This window comes from Oryzias latipes, chromosome 22 (assembly GCF_002234675.1).
Source record: "Oryzias latipes chromosome 22, ASM223467v1".
Lineage (NCBI taxonomy): Eukaryota > Metazoa > Chordata > Actinopteri > Beloniformes > Adrianichthyidae > Oryzias > Oryzias latipes.
In genome coordinates this window covers 989,392-1,013,032 of record NC_019880.2, presented here as the reverse complement: position 1 = coordinate 1,013,032, position 23,641 = coordinate 989,392, and the positions used below count along the sequence as shown (strand labels likewise).

The following is a 23,641-nucleotide window of genomic DNA, read 5'->3' as shown; positions in this document are numbered from 1 at the left end:
GGATGTTAGATCTTCCAACCTCTTTTACAAATACACACGCTCCGATTCACAAATTCTCAGGTTTCCTGTGAACATCCAGGAAGGTTCATCTTCAGCAGAGAAACTTCTGTTTGTTCGATTCCCTCAGCAAATGAGATCAGGAGACGTGAAGAACGTCTGCATCTGAGAGAAGAGCTCAGGAAAAGCCGTCGTCCAGAAACTCACCTCCAGCTAAAAGTCCTCCTCAGGAGGCGCATCAGAACTTACGTCCAGAGTCTGAGGAGGTCGGTTTGGATCATCAGAACCATCTGCAGTCTGTGTCTGTGGGAAGAAACTTTGCTGTTCAAACCTTGTTTTTTTGATAGTTTTATAAAACATAACAAATGTACTGGTCAGAAAAAAACGTTTCAACATTTTTCTAATAAAAAACTTTAACGTTCTAATGTTGTGTTTAGCTTTAAATTGTCACTTTGGTCTCAGCTTCATATAGAAATCTGTTTTTGACAACCTCAGGTTTCTCCTTCATGACAGAATCAGAACCGTTTTACTGAGACAGTTTTCACTCGAGATCATCAACGTGAGCATTTTTTCAATGCAGCGTTTGCTTTTTCTGAAGAACCATCCAGGATAGGCTCCAGCAACCCGGGACCCCAAAGGGATTGTAGTTTGCTGACAGGTTTAATGAAAAAGACAAAAAAAGACTTCAAAGGAAACCTATTTAGTTTAATGCAACTGTGATGATAATTTACTGTCAAATATTTGTCACTCATTTGATGTCAAATCAGGAAAAAGAAACAAAAATCCTCTGATGACCAAAAAGCAGGAAGTGGATCAGCGCCGTGATCCTCATCCAGGAAGACAAGCAACAACATATCCCACAATCCTCAGAGTTTGGGGCCTTCTGCTCATGGAGTGATTGACAGATCAGAGTTCTGCGGCTCCAACAAAATGGGTTCAAACTGGAAGTGAGAGAAAACTCCTGATGATTTAAGGACGCGTGGCTCGTTTTTCGTTTTCTTGTCCTGTCATGCAGCTGCCGTCAGCCAATCAACTCTGCGGCGCTCAAACAGAGGGAGGGGTCACGGGGGTCAAAGTCACATGTGGCTCAGCGCTGGGGGGGCGATGGTAGGGCGGCTTGGTGTAACACCTACCTTTGGGACAGACAGTGACGCCCCGCAGAAGCAGCAGCAGCAGCACCAGCAGCAGAACAGCAGCATCAGCAGCAGAACAGCAGCAGCAGAACAGCAGCAGCAGCAGAACAGCAGCATCAGCAGCAGAACAGCAGCAGCAGAACAGCAGCAGCAGCAGAACAGCAGCAGCAGCAGCAGCAGCAGAACAGCAGCAGCAACAGAACAGCAGCAGCAGAACAGCAACAGCAGCAGCAGCAGCAGCAGCAGAACAGCAGCAGCAGCAGCAGAACAGCAGCAGCAGCAGCAGAACAGCAGCAGCAGCAGAACAGCAGCAGCAGCAGCAGAACAGCAGCAGCAGAACAGCAGCAGCAGCAGAACAGCAGCAGCAGCAGCAGCAGAACAGCAGCAGCAGCAGAACAGCAGCAGCAGAACAGCAGCAGCAGAACAGCAACAGCAGCAGCAGAACAGCAACAGCAACAGCAGCAGCAGAACAGCAGAACAGCAGCAGCAGCAGCAGCAGAACAGCAGCAGAACAGCAGCAGCAGCAGAACAGCAGCAGCAGCAGCAGCAGAACAGCAGCAGCAACAGAACAGCAGCAGCAGAACAGCAGCAGAACAGCAGCAGCAGCAGAACAGCAGCAGCAGCAGCAGCAGAACAGCAGCAGCAACAGAACAGCAGCAGCAGAACAGCAGCAGAACAGCAGCAGAACAGCAGCAGCAGCAGAACAGCAGCAGCAGAACAGCAGCAGAACAGCAGCAGCAGCAGAACAGCAGCAGCAGCAGCAGCAGAACAGCAGCAGCAGCAGAACAGCAGCAGCAGCAGCAGCAGAACAGCAGCAGCAGCAGCAGCAGAACAGCAGCAGCAACAGAACAGCAGCAGCAGAACAGCAGCAGCAGCAGCAGCAGCAGCAGAACAGCAGCAGCAGCAGCAGAACAGCAGCAGCAGCAGCAGAACAGCAGCAGCAGCAGCAGCAGAACAGCAGCAGCAACAGAACAGCAGCAGCAGAACAGCAACAGCAGCAGCAGCAGCAGCAGCAGAACAGCAGCAGCAGCAGCAGAACAGCAGCAGCAGCAGCAGAACAGCAGCAGCAGCAGAACAGCAGCAGCAGCAGAACAGCAGCAGCAGCAGCAGCAGCAGAACAGCAGCAGCAGCAGCAGAACAGCAGCAGCAGCAGCAGAACAGCAGCAGCAGCAGCAGAACAGCAACAGCAGCAGAACAGCAGCAGCAGCAGAACAGCAGCAGCAGCAGCAGAACAGCAGCAGCAGCAGCAGAACAGCAGCAGCAGAACAGCAGCAGAACAGCAGCAGCAGAACAGCAGCAGAACAGCAGCAGCAGAACAGCAGCAGCAGCAGCAGCAGCAGCAGAACAGCAGCAGCAGCAGCAGCAGCAGCAGCAGCAGAACAGCAACAGCAGCAGAACAGCAGCAGCAGCAGCAGCAGCAGAACAGCAGCAGCAGCAGCAGCAGCAGCAGCAGCAGAACAGCAGCAGCAGCAGCAGAACAGCAGCAGCAGAACAGCAGCAGCAGCAGCAGAACAGCAGCAGCAGCAGCAGAACAGCAGCAGCAGCAGAACAGCAACAGCAGAACAGCAGCAGCAGCAGCAGAACAGCAACAGCAGCAGCAGAACAGCAACAGCAGAACAGCAGCAGCAGCAGAACAGGTGCTGCTGCTGCTGCTGCTTTCTCTGATGGGGAGACTACAAACTGTCTGGTTGCGTTTGCCTCCTCTGTGGGCGTCGCGGCCTGCAGAGGCTGGGAAACGTCGGGAGTTTTCAGCTCACGCCAACAATCCCTCAGCTCGCCACCGATACATGGCGGCGGTGGGGGGGTGGGGGACTCCACAAAGTCAGACTGCCTCTCAGAAGTTATCTCTATTTAAGGATCAGCTCATGAGACACAAAGGAGGACGCAGCAGATCCCAGACTCATCTGAATCCTGACATGCAGACAGGAGCGTCTGCATGTCAGGATTCAGATGAGTCTGGGCTGGAAACGGACCAACAGAACCATCAGGACGGTTTCAGGGAGTCACATGATAGGAAGGATGTAAACGAAGATTCTTCCTTCAGATGAAACGTCTGAGGCTGATCTGTGATCAGTTCACATAGTTCCAGTTCAGGACAGACGTCAGAACCAAACTCCTGGCTTTCTAACATTTTCATTTCCAGCTTAGATTTCAGCAGAGAGGAAGTCTCTCCGGCCTCCGACCGTCTCCAGAGAGGAGGATTTAAGTCGGCCCCACCCGAAGTCCCATCATGACTATTTCAGCTCATGTTCAGAGATGATGAAGGACGTTTTAGTCCCATGGAGGTCTGTGCTGCAGCTCTTAACTCTTCATGACCCTTCCTGCAGAGAATCAGCGATTTGGCATTTTATTGCATCAAATTTGCATTTTTCTGTCCAAACAAACCAGGTTGGATTGTTGTGCAGATGATTCACCGCTGGAGCTCCTGGACTCAGAGGACGAAGAGGAGGGAAGAAATCCCGGGAGGGTTTAAGACGAAAATCTTCACAAAATCTTTTTTATAGTCAGATTTGAAAACGTTGATTAGGGGAAAGTCTGAAGTTACAGAGTGAAGGAACATTTTCCAAAAGATCTGCAGGAAATCTAACCGGCGCAGATCGTCTTTCTGAGACGGAACCAGAATCCAGAGAAAAGTTTCCTTTTCAGGACTGAAGCATGTTTTCCATTAACGTGGTGAAGTCAGAAGAGCAAACAGACCAAAGTTTGTTTGCAGCCACAGCCTGAAAACAGGCTCAGCAGCAGATCCAGCAGCTGGAACAGGTTTGGTCTGGTTTGTTTGGGGGGGTTAACACTGAGATCATCGTGACGACGGAGGAAGATGAGGTCATGCAGTAAAGTCTTTGTGGTTCATGGAACTCAAATCAGTTCCATCGTTTCAAAATAATGAAATCAGTTCAGTTTGGAAAAAAAACCTGCAGAGTCACAGCAAAACCTGCAGAGTCACAGAAAAACCTGCAGAGTCACAGAAAAACCTGCAGAGTCACAGAAAAACCTGCAGAGTCACAGAAAAACCTGCAGAGTCACAGCAAAACCTGCAGAGTCACAGCAAAACCTGCAGAGTCACAGAAAAACCTGCAGAGTCACAGGAAAACCTGCAGAGTCACAGAAAAACCTGCAGAGTCACAGAAAAACCTGCAGAGTCACAGAAAAACCTGCAGAGTCACAGGAAAACCTGCAGAGTCACAGGAAAACCTGCAGAGTCACAGGAAAACCTGCAGAGTCACAGGAAAACCTGCAGAGTCACAGCAAAACCTGTGGAGTCACAGAAAAACCTGCAGAGTCACAGGAAAACCTGCAGAGTCACAGGAAAACCTGCAGAGTCACAGAAAAACCTGCAGAGTCACAGCAAAACCTGCAGAGTCACAGAAAAACCAGCAGTGTCACAGGAAAACCTGCAGAGTCACAGAAAAACCTGCAGAGTCACAGGAAAACCTGCAGAGTCACAGGAAAACCTGCAGAGTCACAGGAAAACCTGCAGAGTCACAGGAAAACCTGCAGAGTCACAGCAAAACCTGTGGAGTCACAGAAAAACCTGCAGAGTCACAGGAAAACCTGCAGAGTCACAGGAAAACCTGCAGAGTCACAGGAAAACCTGCAGAGTCACAGAAAAACCTGCAGAGTCACAGAAAAACCTGCAGTGTCACAGAAAAACCTGCAGAGTCACAGAAAAACCTGCAGAGTCACAGAAAAACCTGCAGAATCACAGAAAAACCTGCAGAGTCACAGAAAAACCTGCAGAGTCACAGACAAACCTGCAGAATCACAGAAAAACCTGCAGAGTCACAGAAAAACCTGCAGTGTCACAGAAAAACCTGCAGAGTCACAGAAAAACCTGCAGAGTCACAGAAAAACCTGCAGAGTCACAGAAAAACCTGCAGAGTCACAGACAAACCTGCAGAGTCACAGAAAAACCTGCAGAGTCACAGGAAAACCTGAAGAGTCACAGCAAAACCTGCAGAGTCACAGAAAAACCTGCAGAGTCACAGGAAAACCTGCAGAGTCACAGCAAAACCTGCAGAGTCACAGAAAAACCTGCAGAGTCACAGAAAAACCTGCAGAGTCACAGGAAAACCTGCAGAGTCACAGAAAAACCTGCAGAGTCACAGAAAAACCTGCAGAGTCACAGGAAAACCTGCAGAGTCACAGGAAAACCTGCAGAGTCACAGGAAAACCTGCAGAGTCACAGGAAAACCTGCAGAGTCACAGCAAAACCTGTGGAGTCACAGAAAAACCTGCAGAGTCACAGGAAAACCTGCAGAGTCACAGGAAAACCTGCAGAGTCACAGAAAAACCTGCAGAGTCACAGCAAAACCTGCAGAGTCACAGAAAAACCTGCAGTGTCACAGGAAAACCTGCAGAGTCACAGAAAAACCTGCAGAGTCACAGGAAAACCTGCAGAGTCACAGGAAAACCTGCAGAGTCACAGGAAAACCTGCAGAGTCACAGGAAAACCTGCAGAGTCACAGCAAAACCTGCAGAGTCACAGAAAAACCTGCAGAGTCACAGGAAAACCTGCAGAGTCACAGGAAAACCTGCAGAGTCACAGGAAAACCTGCAGAGTCACAGCAAAACCTGCAGAGTCACAGCAAAACCTGCAGTGTCACAGGAAAACCTGCAGAGTCACAGCAAAACCTGCAGAGTCACAGGAAAACCTGCAGAGTCACAGGAAAACCTGCAGAGTCACAGGAAAACCTGCAGAGTCACAGAAAAACCTGCAGAGTCACAGAAAAACCTGCAGAGTCACAGGAAAACCTGCAGAGTCACAGGAAAACCTGCAGAGTCACAGGAAAACCTGCAGAGTCACAGGAAAACCTGCAGAGTCACAGCAAAACCTGTGGAGTCACAGAAAAACCTGCAGAGTCACAGGAAAACCTGCAGAGTCACAGGAAAACCTGCAGTGTCACAGGAAAACCTGCAGAGTCACAGAAAAACCTGCAGAGTCACAGGAAAACCTGCAGAGTCACAGGAAAACCTGCAGAGTCACAGGAAAACCTGCAGAGTCACAGGAAAACCTGCAGAGTCACAGGAAAACCTGCAGAGTCACAGCAAAACCTGCAGAGTCACAGAAAAACCTGCAGTGTCACAGGAAAACCTGCAGAGTCACAGCAAAACCTGTGGAGTCACAGAAAAACCTGCAGAGTCACAGGAAAACCTGCAGAGTCACAGGAAAACCTGCAGAGTCACAGAAAAACCTGCAAAGTCACAGAAAAACCTGCAGAGTCACAGAAACACCTGCAGAGTCACAGACAAACCTGCAGAGTCACAGAAAAACCTGCAGAGTCACAGCAAAACCTGCAGAGTCACAGAAAAACCTGCAGAGTCACAGCAAAACCTGCAGAGTCACAGCAAAACCTGCAGAGTCACAGAAAAACCTGCAGAATCACAGAAAAACCTGCAGAGTCACAGACAAACCTGCAGAGTCACAGAAAAACCTGCAGAGTCACAGAAAAACCTGCAGAGTCACAGAAAAACCTGCAGAGTCACAGACAAACCTGCAGAGTCACAGAAAAACCTGCAAAGTCACAGAAAAACCTGCAGAGTCACAGAAAAACCTGCAAAATCACAGAAAAACCTGCAGAGTCACAGACAAACCTGCAGAGTCACAGCAAAACCTGCAGAGTCACAGAAAAACCTGCAGAGTCACAGAAAAACTTGCAGAGTCACAGAAAAACCTGCAGAGTCACAGACAAACCTGCAGAGTCACAGAAAAACCTGCAGAGTCACAGAAAAACCTGCAGAGTCACAGAAAAACCTGCAGAGTCACAGACAAACCTGCAGAGTCACAGAAAAACCTGCAGAGTCACAGAAAAACCTGCAGAGTCACAGAAAAACCTGCAGAGTCACAGACAAACCTGCAGAGTCACAGCAAAACCTGCAGAGTCACAGAAAAACCTGCAGAGTCACAGACAAACCTGCAGAGTCACAGACAAACCTGCAGAGTCACAGAAAAACCTGCAGAGTCACAGACAAACCTGCAGAGTCACAGAAAAACCTGCAGAATCACAGAAAAACCTGCAGAGTCACAGAAAAACCTGCAGAGTCACAGACAAACCTGCAGAGTCACAGAAAAACCTGCAGAGTCACAGCAAAACCTGCAGAGTCACAGAAAAACCTGCAGAGTCACAGAAAAACCTGCAGAATCACAGAAAAACCTGCAGAGTCACAGACAAACCTGCAGAGTCACAGCAAAACCTGCAGAGTCACAGAAAAACCTGCAGAGTCACAGAAAAACCTGCAGAGTCACAGAAAAACCTGCAGAGTCACAGACAAACCTGCAGAGTCACAGAAAAACCTGCAGAGTCACAGGAAAACCTGCAGAGTCACAGCAAAACCTGTGGAGTCACAGAAAAACCTGCAGAGTCACAGGAAAACCTGCAGAGTCACAGGAAAACCTGCAGAGTCACAGAAAAACCTGCAGAGTCACAGCAAAACCTGCAGAGTCACAGAAAAACCTGCAGTGTCACAGGAAAACCTGCAGAGTCACAGAAAAACCTGCAGAGTCACAGGAAAACCTGCAGAGTCACAGGAAAACCTGCAGAGTCACAGGAAAACCTGCAGAGTCACAGGAAAACCTGCAGAGTCACAGCAAAACCTGCAGAGTCACAGAAAAACCTGCAGAGTCACAGGAAAACCTGCAGAGTCACAGGAAAACCTGCAGAGTCACAGGAAAACCTGCAGAGTCACAGGAAAACCTGCAGAGTCACAGGAAAACCTGCAGAGTCACAGAAAAACCTGCAGTGTCACAGGAAAACCTGCAGAGTCACAGCAAAACCTGCAGAGTCACAGAAAACCTGCAGAGTCACAGGAAAACCTGCAGAGTCACAGAAAACCTGCAGAGTCACAGAAAACCTGCAGAGTCACAGGAAAACCTGCAGAGTCACAGGAAAACCTGCAGAGTCACAGGAAAACCTGCAGAGTCACAGGAAAACCTGCAGAGTCACAGAAAACCTGCAGAGTCACAGAAAAACCTGCAGAGTCACAGGAAAACCTGCAGAGTCACAGGAAAACCTGCAGAGTCACAGGAAAACCTGCAGAGTCACAGAAAAACCTGCAGAGTCACAGGAAAACCTGCAGAGTCACAGGAAAACCTGCAGAGTCACAGGAAAACCTGCAGAGTCACAGGAAAACCTGCAGAGTCACAGGAAAACCTGCAGAGTCACAGGAAAACCTGCAGAGTCACAGAAAACCTGCAGAGTCACAGAAAAACCTGCAGAGTCACAGAAAAACCTGCAGAGTCACAGAAAAACCTGCAGAGTCACAGAAAAACCTGCAGAGTCACAGAAAAACCTGCAGAGTCACAGAAAAACCTGCAGAGTCACAGGAAAAACCTGCAGAGTCACAGGAAAAACCTGCAGAGTCACAGAAAAACCTGCAGAGTCACAGAAAAACCTGCAGAGTCACAGGAAAACCTGCAGAGTCACAGCAAAACCTGCAGAGTCACAGCAAAACCTGTGGAGTCACAGAAAAACCTGCAGAGTCACAGGAAAACCTGCAGAGTCACAGGAAAACCTGCAGAGTCACAGGAAAACCTGCAGAGTCACAGGAAAACCTGCAGAGTCACAGCAAAACCTGCAGAGTCACAGAAAAACCTGCAGAGTCACAGGAAAACCTGCAGAGTCACAGGAAAACCTGCAGAGTCACAGGAAAACCTGCAGAGTCACAGCAAAACCTGTGGAGTCACAGAAAAACCTGCAGAGTCACAGGAAAACCTGCAGAGTCACAGGAAAACCTGCAGAGTCACAGAAAAACCTGCAGAGTCACAGGAAAACCTGAAGAGTCACAGCAAAACCTGCAGAGCCCCGAAGGTGAAAACTCCCAGCAGCTCCAGCTTCAGAGCAGCTCCTTCTCTGCAAAAGTCGGGACCCTTTGGAAAACATAAAATAAAACCTTTACATTGAAGTAAAAAGGCTTTTATTCTGCTTGTATTTGTTTCATAATCTGATTTGCGTTAGAATGAGAACAATCAGGAAGTCAAACGTTTAAACCTTCAGTCTGCAGGGCTTCACTCAGCATCAAACCTCAAACTCAAAGTTTCCGTACTCAAAGGAGCCGTTTAGAAGATTTTCTGCCAGAATCTGCATCAGAATAATCATTTCAGGAGCTCCGTCCTTCTAAATGAACCTATTTGGACTTTTATTTTAGAGACTGTCAAACTGAGAAGAGTAAATCCATGTTTTCATCTTCACTTTTTCATTAAGCCTTTGTTCTTTTTTAGTTTATGCAGCTGTTCTTTAACAAAACCATCAGATTTAAGATCAAAATGTAAAGCTAAAAAAACCTAAACTAGAGTTTCAGTGAAGTTCGTGTCTCACAAACAGAGTCTGTGGATCCACAAACAAGGAAGAGAAATGTAAATAATGGGAGCTTCTCCGTTTGACTTCATTCACGGTTGAACAAAGTCAAACAGGACTAGGAGGCAACATGTCTTCACCTGAAACCATCAGTCCTTCAGGGACGCGAAGCCCATGAGATGTTGAGACCTCAGCAGTCACATGACCGGCCTCCATGAACCAATGAAACGGCAGCGTTTCCCTTCAGGGACCCTCATTTCAGCACGGAGCGTTCCATCTCCACCTAACGCAGGGGTTCTCAAACCTTTTCGGTTGTTCCCCCTTTGGAGGAAAAATGCCCCCCCCCCACACACACACACACAAAACGGTGACAAAACAATCCAACTACATGTTAAACTTCATTACTATATCACTCCTGCTGCTACAGACTTTAAAACATGAAATAAAGGATCGTTCATTTTGTCAGAACAACATTGAACCTTTTTGCAAACAGAAACACAAAGTTGTGTTCATGGCTGCAATATTCCTGCTCCGTGTTACACATCTGTTCAAAGGTTGCAGGTTTGTTTCTGCAACTCCCAAGTCCTGCTCAGTATTGAGTCTGGCTGTTCTTTGATTTCAAAGTGGCGACAGCAGAAAAGAGAGGATGGAGAATGGAAGCAGAAAGCCCCCAGCATTCTGCCCCATGAGGGGATGCCCCCTCTGTCTCTGTCAACCTCATCCTGACGGGATTTCAATGGACTGATCCTCCTCAGCGGAGCTCCAACCAGCAGCTGCTGCTGCGTTCATGGATCTGTCAGCCAGTCGGATCGATTGTTGTCAGGAAGCATTTCAGAAAGAATCCTGCAGTGAAGATGTGAACAAAGAGAAAGACCTTTTATAGAAGTATAAATAAATTAGATAAAGGATCATTCACTTTGTACATGTCCTCCCTCCGCACCCCCCCAGGGAGGGGCCCCACAGTTTGAGAACCACTGGCCTAACGGAACCAACCCTCAGACTTTGTCATGCTTTAAATGTTCCACATGAATCGGATTTTTGTGCAGAAACCACAAAGAATATTCTCTTCTGTTCTGTTCAAACACAAAGGTCTTGAATTTCTCCCTGAACCTGAACGCATCACCTGCCCTCAGGTGCATCTGCAGCTCGTGCCTGACAGGAACAGCAGCCGTTTGTCTGTTTGTTTGTGGAGGAGACGCGAGGAGCTCCAGGATCTGGACTGGCTGAGCCGGAGACACAGATCTGCTGTTTGCTCCGTCACAGAAAGAGGAAGCCTGTGGATTTCCAGAGGAAAGGCAGAGCCTCGGCCGCGGCTCCGCCCGGCGGCTGGTCGCAGGCTGATCTGTGGGTCAGAGGAAGGAAGCAATAACTTTCCTCCAAAGTCTCCAGACTTTGGTATTCAGGGGAGAACCCGAGGAGCTTCAGGAGCCACAGAGCAGCGTGCAGATGTTTGTGGAATAGGAAGATCCTGGTTCTGTGCTGGCCACACCTCCCACTTCACTGCCTTCATTTGGAGAAACCTTTTCACCAAAACTCACTGTGGCTCAGCAATAGAGAGCGACTGAAGCTGAGAGGTCATGTGACCTTCTGGGGTCAAAGCTTCTGTCACCTTGACAGGAATTCCTTACATCTAATAGGTTCACAAAAGCTTTTCTCCCCAAAAACAAAGAGGAATTGTGATTTTCTTTAAGCTCAAACCAAGAAAAGGTTTCATGGCAGAACAGTAAAGCAGCCTTGAAGGTTTCCTGAAACACACAGAGGATCCTGAGAAACGGAGACTGCAGCAGCTCAGAGCCACGCTGCACGTTGCTCCTGCAGCTCCTCCATGCTCCTCAGGAGGAGCAGGACAACCAGATCCAACCAGATCCTGCTCCCGCCGCCGCCGTGGAGCAGGATCTGATGGTTGCCCTGCTCCACGGCGCGGCTGAACCACCTGTGGAGGAAGTGTCATGGAATGGGCTGTGAGTCGTCTGCAGGTTGACGTCCCTGAGGCACATTTTACATGAAAATAAAATACAAACAAATGAACTAATGACCAACAATAACATGAATAAGTAACTAAACTTTAATAGCAATGAAAAAAAAAAGAAAACTTGTCAAATGAAAAAATATATCAGGGATTTTTTTTCTGGTTTCCAGTAAATTCTTTGTTTTAGATTCAGGTTTCAGCGCTAGACGGAACAACTCTGCCACCTGCTGACCCAAACCTGAAACTACAAGAACATTTCAAAACTCAACTGAAGGAGTTTGAGTCCAGATTAAAAAACTATAAAAATAATACAAATAAAATAAAAATTAGAATAAATCAAAAAAGTCTGAGTCCAGATGTTTGCAGATGTTCTTGTGTCTGATCAGAACATCAGTCCAGAGGTTCAGTGGATCCTCATTCCAGCCCCTGGAGTCTCTTTCCGACTGTTGGCTCGTGACCTTTGACCTGAACTGAGTCCAGTGAGGTCTGACCGTCTGTCATGACCTTCTGGACGAGTCCTCCTCCGGTTCTTGGACCCTCTTTGGTTCCGGTGAAGGTTCTCCTCTGTCCAGTGTTCTCCATGAGGATGGTGGATCTCTGAGGTTCTCTGGAGTCTAGAAAACTGGAGAAACTGGAGACTTAACTTCTTTAGGACACTGGAATAATCTTAATATCATATAGAGGTGGTTTTAAAATCTTTATTCCATTTGAAGATCTTCTTTCCACCCGACCCACTGAAGGACTTCAAGCTTTTTACGCAAAATCCCAGGAATTATTAAGAAAAAACTAAAATCAGGTTTGAGTCTGATGTCAAACCCTAAAAGTCTCAGATCCACCTTCAAGGTCGTGGTCTGTGAGGGGGAGGAGCTTCAGAGAGAGACATGAGAAGAAGCAGCAGTGGATGAGAAACCTTCTTTATTCCTCCCAGCATAGATAAGGTGAGCGTAAATATGGTATTTACAGGCAGGCGTGTATTTACAGCATTGACAGACAGAAGCCGACCCAAAGGTTCGGCTGGGAGCGGCGGGAGAACCTCTGCAGACGCGAGCGCGGCTCCGCCCATCGGGCGGCGCTCAGGGCCCGCTGCTGCCCTCAGACAGGATCCGGCTGGGCTCGGTGAACTTGGCGGTGGCGATGTAGAAGAGGGTGGGACCCGGAACCAGAGCCAGCAGCGGCAGCGCCACCTCCAGCTTGTCCAGCAGGGAGATGGAGATGATGGCGTAGGCGTGCAGCAGCCAGTGGCTGAACAGAACCACCAGACGCTTCTTCTTGGCCACCAGAGTTTTGAAGGACTGAGAGGAAGAAGCAGAAGAAACAGATGAACTCCTCTTCCTCCTGAGGAAGCTCTGCTGGTCCGTCAGGTGACTTCTGCAGCCTGAACACCGCCAGGTTCTGAGATGACCTGTGGTTTTCAGATCTGTGATTGGTGCCGTTTTCACCCCCAACCCCCCCTTCTGGAAAAGGGAACATGTGCTTAATTGGGACACGCCCACTGTCTAGCCAACAGCCACGCCCCCATTTCAGCAGTTTGGATCTAAAGATAGAAGATTCCACCCAGATTGATCATCTTTCAGTCTGACGGGGGTGGAGTCCACATGCAGAGGATTTTACAACACGCCCCCTAGTGGTTACACAAGGACGTTGCTCCACCCACTTTGGGTTTCAGAGCAGCAGGAATCAGGAAGTAAAAAGTTCTGCCGGTTTAGAAGTGATGTTCAAAGTGAAAGCCTGAAGCTTGAACCCCGCAGACGCCGCAGGACGCCGTTTTACCTGGATTTTAGAGACCGACATGTAGACAGCCAGCGTGACGAGCGACAGCACCAGGATGATGTAGGGAAAGGCGTAGTCTGAAACACACAGAACCACCATGAAGGCCAGGAGACCGCAAGGAAACGCTCAAGAGAGACCTGCAGACTCACACAGCAGCCCGCCGCCGACGGCCTGCAGCACCGCCAGGATCGGGAAGAAGTACAACGCCGCGTAGATGCTCCGGAAGCGGTCCGACTTCCCCAGGCCGCACGCGATCTTCTTGACCAGCAGAGGGCGCAGCAGCATCATCATCACCAGGCAGAAGGCGTAGTAGATCAACACGATTGTGTAGCTGTCAAGGAGACACAAACGGCGGTTACGCCTGATCGCGGCGCCTGAACGCGGCGGTGGGGGCTGCACTCACAGCGGGTACACGGCCTCCTGCGTGCAGTGCAGCGTGTGCACGTAGTCTGGGCTGGGGTTGTACAGCATGGTGTACCAGTCCGACAGCATTTGGACCCGACAGGACCGGATGCTCAGAAGTCCCAGCGGCTCCGTGAGCAGCAAAGTGACCAGGGCGGAGACGCTGCACTCCAGCGCCGCCGTCACGTGCTGCAGCAGAGCACTGGAACTGCACGTGCGTGCACACACACACATTTCAGTAAGACAGAATCCTCAAAGACCCGCCCCCAGACTGAAGGGAAAGGCGCCGGAGCGCGTTTGGACCTCTTCTTCCCGGAGTATCGCTCGATGAAGAACCAGTGCAGAACCAGCGGCAGCATGGCCATGAAGCCCAGGTACAGCCAGTCGTAGAGCTCGGGGGATTCGTCGCAGCGCTCGCACACCTTCTCCTGATTGGCCCGTTCCCCTCGAGGACAGACCTGCCCACAGGAAGACTCTGTCAGGAGGCCCCGCCTGCAGCCGGACCCCCGCGTGAAAGCGAAGCGGAGGACTCACCCCACACTCGCCCTCCACAGACCCGTTCACCAGGAGCCGACCGCAGTACAGACCCGGACACCGGGAAGTCACGGAAACGTCTGGAACAAACACAGACTGTTGACTGTTGCAGAAGAACATCTGGACTTTGTTCAAGTCAGCCAAACACACAGGAAACACCTCCAGCTTCAGCTCACGTGGAAAAAGTCCATTATAGAAAAATCAAAGGAGGAAAACATCATGTCAGCTGGTTTGTGTTTACGGTTTGATGGTGTTTTTGTTTTGTGGGGTTAATGTAGCAGAACTGGCGGTTTTTGGCCGTCACGTGACATATGACGCGGCACACATGCACCACTACATGGCAGTGAGTCTTGCCCATCCTGCAGAGTGAAGACAATCAGACAATCTCAAAGGAAACTCAACTTTAAAAGTTATGACAAGAAAAGAATCGGATGGACAGGAATCCCATTTTAAGCAGGCTGCTAGCATGCTAGTTTGGGTCATGGATGAACATTTTTATGAATGTTTGATGCTTTCATTTAATGATTATTGCCTCCAAATTGTTTTCAAGGCATGTTGGAGTTGTAGGAATAAAATTCATGACTTTTAATTCAATTCAATTCAATTCAATTTTATTTGTATAGCCCAAAATCACAACAACAGTCGTCTCGATGGGCTTCGAAGTTACTAAAGACACGTTCCAGTTTCCATCTACACACACATGCATGACTATTTTAATGTTATTGGGATTTATTTGAGTCCTGATCTGAATAGGAAAAATAAAAGATAATACAAATTAGGGCTGCACGATATGAGGAAAACTCGCGATATGCGATATTGGTGATTAATATCGCAATAACGATATAATTTGCGGTATATAAACAAATAGCCAAACAACCAAAAACATAATTTCCATTTCACTGCAACAGTATAAAAATTATACTCCAAATGACCCTTGTCGACATAGGAGGCAAACATCAAACATAAAAAGGCTCATTTGATTGATCAAAAACGTAAACGGGTCCTTCCGATTGGTTAAATGCATAAAGGGATTAATTTCATTTGTTCACCATTTCAGGCTGCCATGAGTTTGTTTTTGCACTTTTGAGGTAACCATTTATTGCGATTTTTGCCGTCTTTTGCGGTGTGCATATTGCACAGCTTGATGTCGCGATAACGATAAATTTGCGGTATATTGTTCAGGCCTAATACAAGTTGTACTTTACTATTATTTTTTTATGGTAGATTTATTTCAAGGTGTTGCTTACCTCATGTTATTTATGTGTGGTAAAGGAAGTTTGTTTTTGTATTTATTTATTTTTTTACCCCGGCTAAAGAAAAACAAGACGGACGAACAACCGGAAACTTATCCTGGGATTTTCGTATCTTGAGGTAAAAAAAAAATATTCCTGTAGTTCCCTTGCATCCATTTGAATATACCAAGAGATGAATAATTTCCCAAGCTTTAATTCAAGGTATTTTTTTGTGAAAATCGGTCAAGAAATGAGGAGCCTAGCCTGATCTTTATGGCTGATGTTGTTCGGTTCTGTTGACGAGACTCAATGCAGAGTGGCGCATGCGCACGCGCGTCACTGTAGCATCAAATACACAAAGGCCAATCCTGTCATGTATAACTCTTCAACCTGATCACAACATCAAGATTTTAGACACTTATTTAAAAAAAAGCGGTGAATTATATCGCAGATTTTGCTGCAGTTTGACGAAAATCTGACAGCCAGGAAGCTAACAGGTAGGAAGCTAACGCGTTACCGTAAAAAACACGAAGCGACGCCGCAGTTTCATCTCCGCACATTTATCTACAGGTAAATAGTCACAGGTAAAATCTATTGGGGACTCACCCATTAGGAGAACGACATCTAATAAATATATAATATGTAAAAAAACCGATAGATTTTTCTCCTCAGTGCAATGTGTTGTGCCCTTTCTTCTTCTATGGTAACTAGATCAGACAAACAACAGCGCCACCTGCTGCTCCGGCGGAAAGTTGCAAAGTTTTTAAAAATAATATAAATGAAGAGTTAAATTTAAAACAAATGTTTGTTGATAAAACATCATATTGACTACCAGAGAAAAAACTTTGTACCACCAAAAAACTACAATTCCCAGAGTCCCAATCCTTCCCATCTGGTGTCATTGGAAAACCTTAATTGTCCTCAAAAGAGTTTCAACAGATTCATCAGTGGATTGTAATACTTTTTTAAGCATGAAAACCTTTGACTAACATCTGCATTGGAGTAATTAATGGACCGGCTTTAAGAAACTGCTGAAATTTGGGCTATTTGCCTAAATGTCAGCCATCATTTTTTCCAGCAGTGAGCCAAGTTAACGTCTGAACTTAATGAATCACAGAAAGTCTCACACCACCTGCAGCTTTATGAGTCACTGAAGGCACATTTGGCGTGTTGTTCAGGATTATTTGACCTCTTTTTCTGGGGCTGTTTGGAATGTACAGAAAGTGGTTTCAGTCACTGATAACTGGCAGCTGCTCTGTTTGTTCGGCCCGGAAAGTTGGGAGTAAATCAATAGAGTTTCTGTCTCTGTGGTGCTGAAGTCTCGTCAAACCAAAGCTCCAGAGTTCATGTCAAAGAGTCAACCTGAAGTCAAACTCCACATGCAGCACAGCCTCAGAACGGACGAACTTCTGCTGCGGTTTCCTTCAGCTCCAGCTGCATGGCCCACTTCTGCAGCATGTGATAACATCACGTCTGTCACTGACCGTGACTCTAGAAGATGATTATCTGCACCCGGAGGGTTTAACCTGGAGCTGCTCTCAGCTGCTAACATCTCAGAGGAGTTCTGTTCTCCTTTTCTGACGTTTGCATGAAAACACAGATTCTTCTCTTTTCCTCTCATCGATCTGTATTAAAAGAAATATTTGACAGTTTTACTGAACCTCTCTGGTTCTTTTTTGGAAGGTTTTCATGTTTGCCATTTAGCTGATGCGGCATATTTGTTTAGTTTAATTTAGAACTAAAGTTTTCATGGATGTGTTTCTCTATTATTTTGGTCATTTTTAACCTCTTTAGTATTTTTCAGTTCAGCAGCAATTTCTGTTTTTTTGATAAACTTTATTCTAATAACTTTTAGATTTTTTTCTCATGTTTTTCAGATTGATTTAAGCTGCATAATCAGAAGAAGTTTGATTTGATTTATAAAGCAGAATAAAATCCTCCTTTTTCCATGTTTTTGTGTTGTTTTCCTCTGTCTGCTTTCACGTCTGCTCTTTTCTCTGTGGCATTCAAACTGAATTGAAGTGCACCAGAGTTCACTTGCAGATGAACAAACTTTCTTATGTTTGGGAAGATAAGAGTTTACCTGTTTGGTCCACAGGTGAGCTTTCACACCTGCCAAAGAAGAAGACAGAGAGAGATCAGGTCAGGACAAACAACAAACCCACAAATCATCGTTCATACGTCTTTGTTATGAATAAAACGATTCTTTATCTGCGTCTTTATTGAATCAAACTGCATCAGTGTGCTGGAATGTCACCTGGCTTCATAACACACCTGAGCTCACAAGTATGTGTAAAAACCAAAAGATAACCATGTTTGACCCACAAACACATGAAATGAAACAAGCATCAAAGACAAATTTATAGTCAGCTCAGCCTTAAAACATCAGATTCCTGCTATTTCTACGTTAAAGAAGCTAAAACTGAGTCACAAAAGCAAAGTATTTGATAAATCACAGAAGAGGACGGCGTTCGTCCTTCAGAGACGCAGAAGGTCAAACTGTGTTCAGCTTCACTGCAGATCATTCTTCAGAAAAGGATTTCTGTGCAGCAAATATTCCAAATATAAACTTTCTGAGCTCTCTTTCTGATCAACAATAGTAGACTTTATTAAATGTCACTAAAGGTTTAAGGAGCAGATGCATGTTTCCAAACGCATGCAGGAAATGACCCAGACACACCATGCATTCACTTTCCCTCCACTGCATCAGAGCTGCAGTCTGACTGAGGCCTTCGCTTCCTGCTTCGTTTCAAACCAATCATCTTCACTTTCATTTATCGTTTGGCCTTTAAAATAACTCATCTGCTAACTCGTTGCACATTTTTAATGCCTCGCTCCATTTTTACTGTAAATGTGAGACATCTGGACTTTAATCTTTATCCTCTTCTCATCGGCGGTCCAGAGGTCAGAGTTGCTTCGTGGCTCTTCTGTTCTCTCGGTTTGTCTCAAAGCTGGCAGAGGAGAAGGAAGGAAGGCCGGAACCTGAAGAGAGACTGGATCACGTCATCAGGTCTGTCACAGACTGAGGAGGAAGGAGGGAGTGCTGCATTTCAGCTCAAGAGGAGCGGCTCCTCGCTGATGCAATGGGCACTCCACCCTCCTCCACCCTCCTCCACCCTCCTCCAGCCGGCACGCCCACATTTGTTCCCACTCACAACAGAATCAGGGGTGGGGTGGAGTAAAGATGGAGAGGACTTTATGTCATCAAATGGACGTCCTTCATGCAACACACACATGTTTATGAAAACGTCCCTTTCCTCCACGCCGTAAACGCCTTTCTGCGCCGTAATGGTTAAAAATGTTTGTCTGAAAGTTGTTCTTGGGTGTGACGTGAAAAGGATTTCAGGATTTAGTTTCATTTTGATTCCAGTTTTTCTGTTAATGAAAAATGATAAGAAAAACTCGTCTCACAATCTGCCTCACAAACACACACCAACACACCCACACACACACACACACACACACACACACACACACACACACACACACACACACACAAACACACACACACACCCACACAAACACACACAAACACAGATTGCAGTAGGCGCGGTCTGTGTGTGACTGCAGGAATGCTGTTGTGTGTGTTTTCAGCTCCAAACTGGGTGCTGCTACCTGACTCACAGGTGACAGGTGGGCGGGGCTGTGGGCGGGGCCTGTGGGGCTGGCTGCAGAAGGACTGGATGTGTCAGCCTCAGAGTCTTGCAGGTTTCTGTGGAACTGGCCGGACTGCGTGAATCTGGAGGTCTGACTCACCTGAGCAGTTCTACCTTTTCTGGTTCCTCTCTGAAGACTCCGGGCTTCAGGACTTTCCTCTTTTCGACTCCTCGGTGACCCCCCACCTGTGTTGGACCGCAGGCGGGCGTGCAGCCCCCCTGGAATAAACAATCCCACTTCTGACAGCTGGAGAATGGTGTCTCACTGTGTGACATAGGAGCAGATCAGAGAGGTAAGAGACGACGGATCCACCGGTTTTCTCCAACAACATCCTGATCTACTTTCAGAATCCATCAGTGGACCTGAAACCTGCGGTTCAGGACCTGAAACCTGCGGTTCAGGTCCACGGCTGGAAAATCCTCAGAAAAACACAGCAGACGTAAACGTTTCGTGTCATTCCGGTTTAGTTTTCTTAGAAAGGTTTCATCAGGTCTGATTTCCTCAAACTCTCCTCTTTCAGACGAAAAAACCCCAGTTTGGTTAAATTCATCATCAAATCAGGAAAAAAGAGCTGTGAGAGTTTAGAGCGAAAGATTCTGCAGAGACTAAGATTAGCTGCTCTGCAGAAATGGTTTTCCACATTTCACTATCTGTCTTTGAATGACCAAACCAATGTTTATCCAGAACCAAAAGCAGCTCAAAGTTCATCAGATTTCCACTGGATTGTGAAACAAAGATTCTGTGTTGAGTGGACAACCCTGGAAAGTGAACTGGAGAACCTTGGGCGGATTTTTTTTAGGAGAATAAAATAAAAATCTTTGCAAAAAAAACAAGAAAAACCCTCAAAAATCACAGATATAATCCAGAAAAGTATTTTCTGAGTCTGATTGTTGCTGAAATCCTTTATATTTGTTGTTTCTCAAACTTATCAATGGATTGACGACCTCTCAAAACGTCATCATAGCCCCGCCCACTTTTTCTCGTCACCCCACTGGTCAAATCAAAAATCAAAAAAAGGAAGTGGCTCCGAGAAGCCAAAATCCCGTAGACTTCTCTAGAGAACTAAACAGCTGTTCCTCTATTGGTCATTTTTCAGGATATTTTTTCTGGAGTTCAAGTTATTCAAGTTATAAACAGACCAATCAAATGCCTCAATAAAAGAAGGAGGAGCCTGCTGGCCCCCATGTCCAACATTCAAAAGGTTTAACATATTTCATGTAGCCCGATTTTGAGTAGTAGGGGTGTGGCCTTGGTCTAAACAATAGAAATGTGATTTAGCCTCCCTGGCCCCAAAAAGGATTAAGTGGGTTTGGAAAATGGATGGATGGCTTTCATCAACATTCTTTAGGGACTAACTATCGTTCTCTCCTCTTCTTGGTCGTCCATGTACATGATATAATTGTTGGATGCCGGTTGGAATCTCACGGAACACCAACAAACCGTTTTGAGCTGAAGCCAGCAGCAGGAACGCCAGGTTTGGAGTGAACGGTGATGCGGCTGTCTTCAGAGAATTGTCGGTTTGTGACCGATGGTTGTTCACTGCAGCGTTTCATCGCTCAGTCCAAACCGCGCTGGTGCTCAGGGAGCCGGTCGGTACTTCTGATCGGCTTCTGTTGTGATGATGGACCTGGACACTGAAAGGAGGTTCAGTCACACAAACAGAAGCAGAGATGAGTCCCAGGATGTTCCCAGTCGCTGACTGAACTCTACGGTTTAGATGAAGGTCTCTGAGGAGGAAGCTGTTCAGCTTCCAGCTTGTTCCATGAGCAGACTTCGGCCTCGGGCCTCGACCTTTGAGGAGGACTTTGATCTAAAGTGATCTGAGCTCATCCCAGAAATCCTGTTTAAATCTTCTCTTCCACGGTTTGCAGTCAGACTTGGACTGGTCTTTCTGGCCGCAGACGCTGGTAAAGATGCTGAAGCTTTAGGATTAACCGGAGTCTGTGAGGCTAACACCAGTTTACTAAATGGTTTCCATGGTAACGTTTGATGCTCTGATCCAGCTTCCAGTAATTGTTGGAGCCGTCGTACCGGGGCTTTCTGGGTAAGTTCCAAACCTATTTTCACCAGTTTCTACCTGTCTTTCTTTTGGCTCAGTCAACTTCCAGACGTCAACACCATGGCGTCCTCTGAAAAGCAGCCTTGGGGGCGGAGCTTGGCAGCATTCTTCCCATGCTGCTACAAAGAAACCCACCAACCAGAAATCCGCTTCGTCCAAGAAAACCCAACACTGCAGGAACCCAAGCTGCCGCCGCCTCCGCCGCTCCAAGAACTGGACTCCATGTTTGCAGGGCTGGTGGTGCGTTCAGGAGCTCGGGTTAATGTTAGCCGTCTCACTCTGACTTTGTCTCATTGTCTCGTTTTCTCCTTCCAGGACGAGCTGGAGCTGTCGGAGGAGCACAGGGAGGCCATGTTCAGCCTGCCAGCAGAGAAGAAATGGCAGATTTACTGCAGTAAGAAAGCGGTGAGGAGTCTGTTGGTTCACCTGTTGGTCGGGTCAAGACCCTTTGTGATGTTGCACCAGCCACTGTCTACAGGGGGCGCTGTGTGGACACTGTTGTGCTGTGGTGATGTCAATGCAGTTTTGACTGATGTCTGTGAAATTCTGGGATTTTTCAGGAGGCAGAGGAGCAGAAAGGAGCGATGAGCTGGCCCGACTTTTACATCGATCAGATCCGAGTCATGGCTGCAGTAAGTCGTGTTTCTATTATCATACATCATGATAGCTGTGGCTGTCACAGGTGATGCAAATGTGAAGGTAAGAGGCTTTGGTGTGCATCCTGCACCCAAAGATCCTAAACATTCACAGCAGACGTGGAGTTAGTGGCGATTTTCTGGATGCTTTGGTGACAAACAGAATTAAAAAAGGAGTTTCTAAAATGTCACAAAAGTTCTTCTCTTCTAACTTAAATTCTTTTCAGCTCAATGCTTCCCTTTTTATCATTTCACCGTCCAAACTGCAGGTTCAACTACTTTCCTGCAGTTTTTTTGTGAGCAGCTGCTGCAGGAAAGACGAACCTCCGATCAAAACCCTCTCTGGAGGAAAGTCCAACAACAGAGAAGTGGAGTTTTGAGTTTCTCTGCTTCCTCCTCAGAGGAGGACGCTGGTGTCGCTGGAGGAGGGACAAAACGACGGCAGACAGGCGGTTGTAGACGGTCTGAAGACGGCTCTGCGGACTCAGCCCATACGGTCAGTCTTTGCTCTCCGCTGTCTGTGACACGGAGGAGCTGCAGCATCATCTACAACCCACCTGCAGGTTTGTGACCCGCTTCCTGGACTTGGACGGCCTGTCGTGCATCCTGAACTTCCTCAAGTCCATGGACTACGAGACGGCCGAGTCCCAGGTCCACACGTCCGTGATCGGCTGCTTCAAAGCTCTGATGAACAGCTCTCAGGGCAGAACTCACGTCCTGGGACACGCAGAGAGCATCAACATCATCACACAGAGTTTGTCTGCAGAAAACATCAAAACCAAGGTGAGAACCGGCGTCAGCAGGGCGGCTTTGGGGCGGGGGAGGAGCTCTGCAGGATCAGGCTGCTGGAGGGCTGGTGCCCATGTGGGGGGAGGCCTCCGGGGGGTAAAACCCTTAGAGGGATGTTCAAAGCAGTGTCACTGAGGCAGCCATCCCAACAGCTGAAGGCATCCAGCACAGGTGTCCTGGATCAGCCAATGAGCTTCCTCCTCCACAAGCCACACCCACCCATGGAGCCTGGAGCCGTCTCAACCGCAGAAATGTAGACAGATGAACTTTATCTTTGCTGCAATCGGGGCAGAAAGGCGCAATACTTTTAGTGTTATTCTGAGAAGAGCGAAGTGAAAGAATGGCTAAGTGGGCGGGGCTTATACAGTCCTCCCCGTGAATATTCTGTTTACAAGCCAAAATCAGCCCCATAAGGCCAAGAAGCTTAAAAAAGGAGCAGAACATCATTTCTTTATAATGAGGAAAGCTCAAACTACAAACTCGTACATTTCTGGGTTTTCTCTGAATGTCTTCAGATGTTTGCAGACTTTACGCTCTGGATCAAACATTTCTACTCTGACCGCTCAGATTTGTCTCAAACTAAACTTTCTCCGTGATGGTTTTCCACTGTTCCAGTGCAAAGCTGATCCTCGCCGTCACGGGTGTCAACGGTGTGAACTGGGTTCTGTCTAATGTCACACGGAACCGCTGTTCCCTCCCTGTCCACAGGTGGCGGTCCTGGAGATCCTGGGTGCGGTTTGTTTGGTTCCAGGAGGCCACAAGAAGGTTCTGGAGGCCATGGTCCACTACCAGAAGTTTGCTGCAGAGAGAACTCGCTTCCAGGTTCTGGTTCTGTTTGTTCTCTTATGGGTTCTGTACATCTGGACTTTGACTACCGTCACTATAAAACGATGACATCACAGCGGGAGAAACCATAAAAAAAACATTACTGGGGCCAAAATTTCTAATGAAACCAAAACACACGTGCCGGATACATCCAAAGGGAGCTTTGAAACTATTATGGGATGGCCACAGAACCTACGGCTGGTGCCAGTTTGTGGCAAAGTGCTGAATTCGGCAGTTTTCACATTTGTCCCCAATATGGGTAAAGAAACTCTTGTTTGAGAGATTTCAACAAGACGTCACACACACACCAATAGGTCAAGTCTACAACCACTAGGAAGTTTTGTTGAC

The 23,641-nt window shown here is 47.4% G+C and overlaps 2 protein-coding genes across 4 annotated transcripts in view; one reads left to right on the top strand and one right to left on the bottom strand.

Moving 5' to 3' along the window:
- Window positions 1-12,288: 12,288 nt before the first annotated feature.
- On the bottom strand, window positions 12,289-20,590 carry jkamp (JNK1/MAPK8 associated membrane protein). Of its 2 annotated transcripts, XM_020713875.1 has the most exons (9): window positions 20,426-20,590; window positions 19,085-19,249; window positions 17,412-17,440; window positions 14,097-14,176; window positions 13,866-14,020; window positions 13,564-13,770; window positions 13,310-13,491; window positions 13,161-13,237; window positions 12,289-12,682 (listed from the first exon to the last, which is right to left on the bottom strand). In XM_020713875.1, exons 1-9 carry the CDS (start codon window positions 20,536-20,538, stop codon window positions 12,464-12,466), a joined length of 1,227 nt encoding a protein of 408 aa, XP_020569534.1. In that variant the 5' UTR covers window positions 20,539-20,590; the 3' UTR covers window positions 12,289-12,463. The 2 variants fall into 2 exon arrangements, with proteins under 2 accessions (XP_020569534.1, XP_004082106.1); XM_004082058.4 differs by lacking the exons at window positions 17,412-17,440; window positions 19,085-19,249; window positions 20,426-20,590 and adding an exon at window positions 15,935-16,064.
- Window positions 19,164-23,641, top strand: part of LOC101155891 (disheveled-associated activator of morphogenesis 1) — a 12,689-nt gene continuing 8,211 nt past the window's right edge. For both annotated transcript variants that reach the window (XR_002292983.1, XM_004082057.3), the window contains exons 1-7: window positions 19,164-19,277; window positions 21,083-21,284; window positions 21,360-21,449; window positions 21,605-21,676; window positions 22,081-22,175; window positions 22,243-22,462; window positions 23,177-23,290. Coding sequence is in view for 1 of the 2 variants with exons in the window: in XM_004082057.3 (XP_004082105.1) it covers window positions 21,105-21,284; window positions 21,360-21,449; window positions 21,605-21,676; window positions 22,081-22,175; window positions 22,243-22,462; window positions 23,177-23,290 (771 nt within the window). In the remaining variant the exon portion in view is untranslated. The remainder of the gene's footprint in view (window positions 19,278-21,082; window positions 21,285-21,359; window positions 21,450-21,604; window positions 21,677-22,080; window positions 22,176-22,242; window positions 22,463-23,176; window positions 23,291-23,641) is intronic.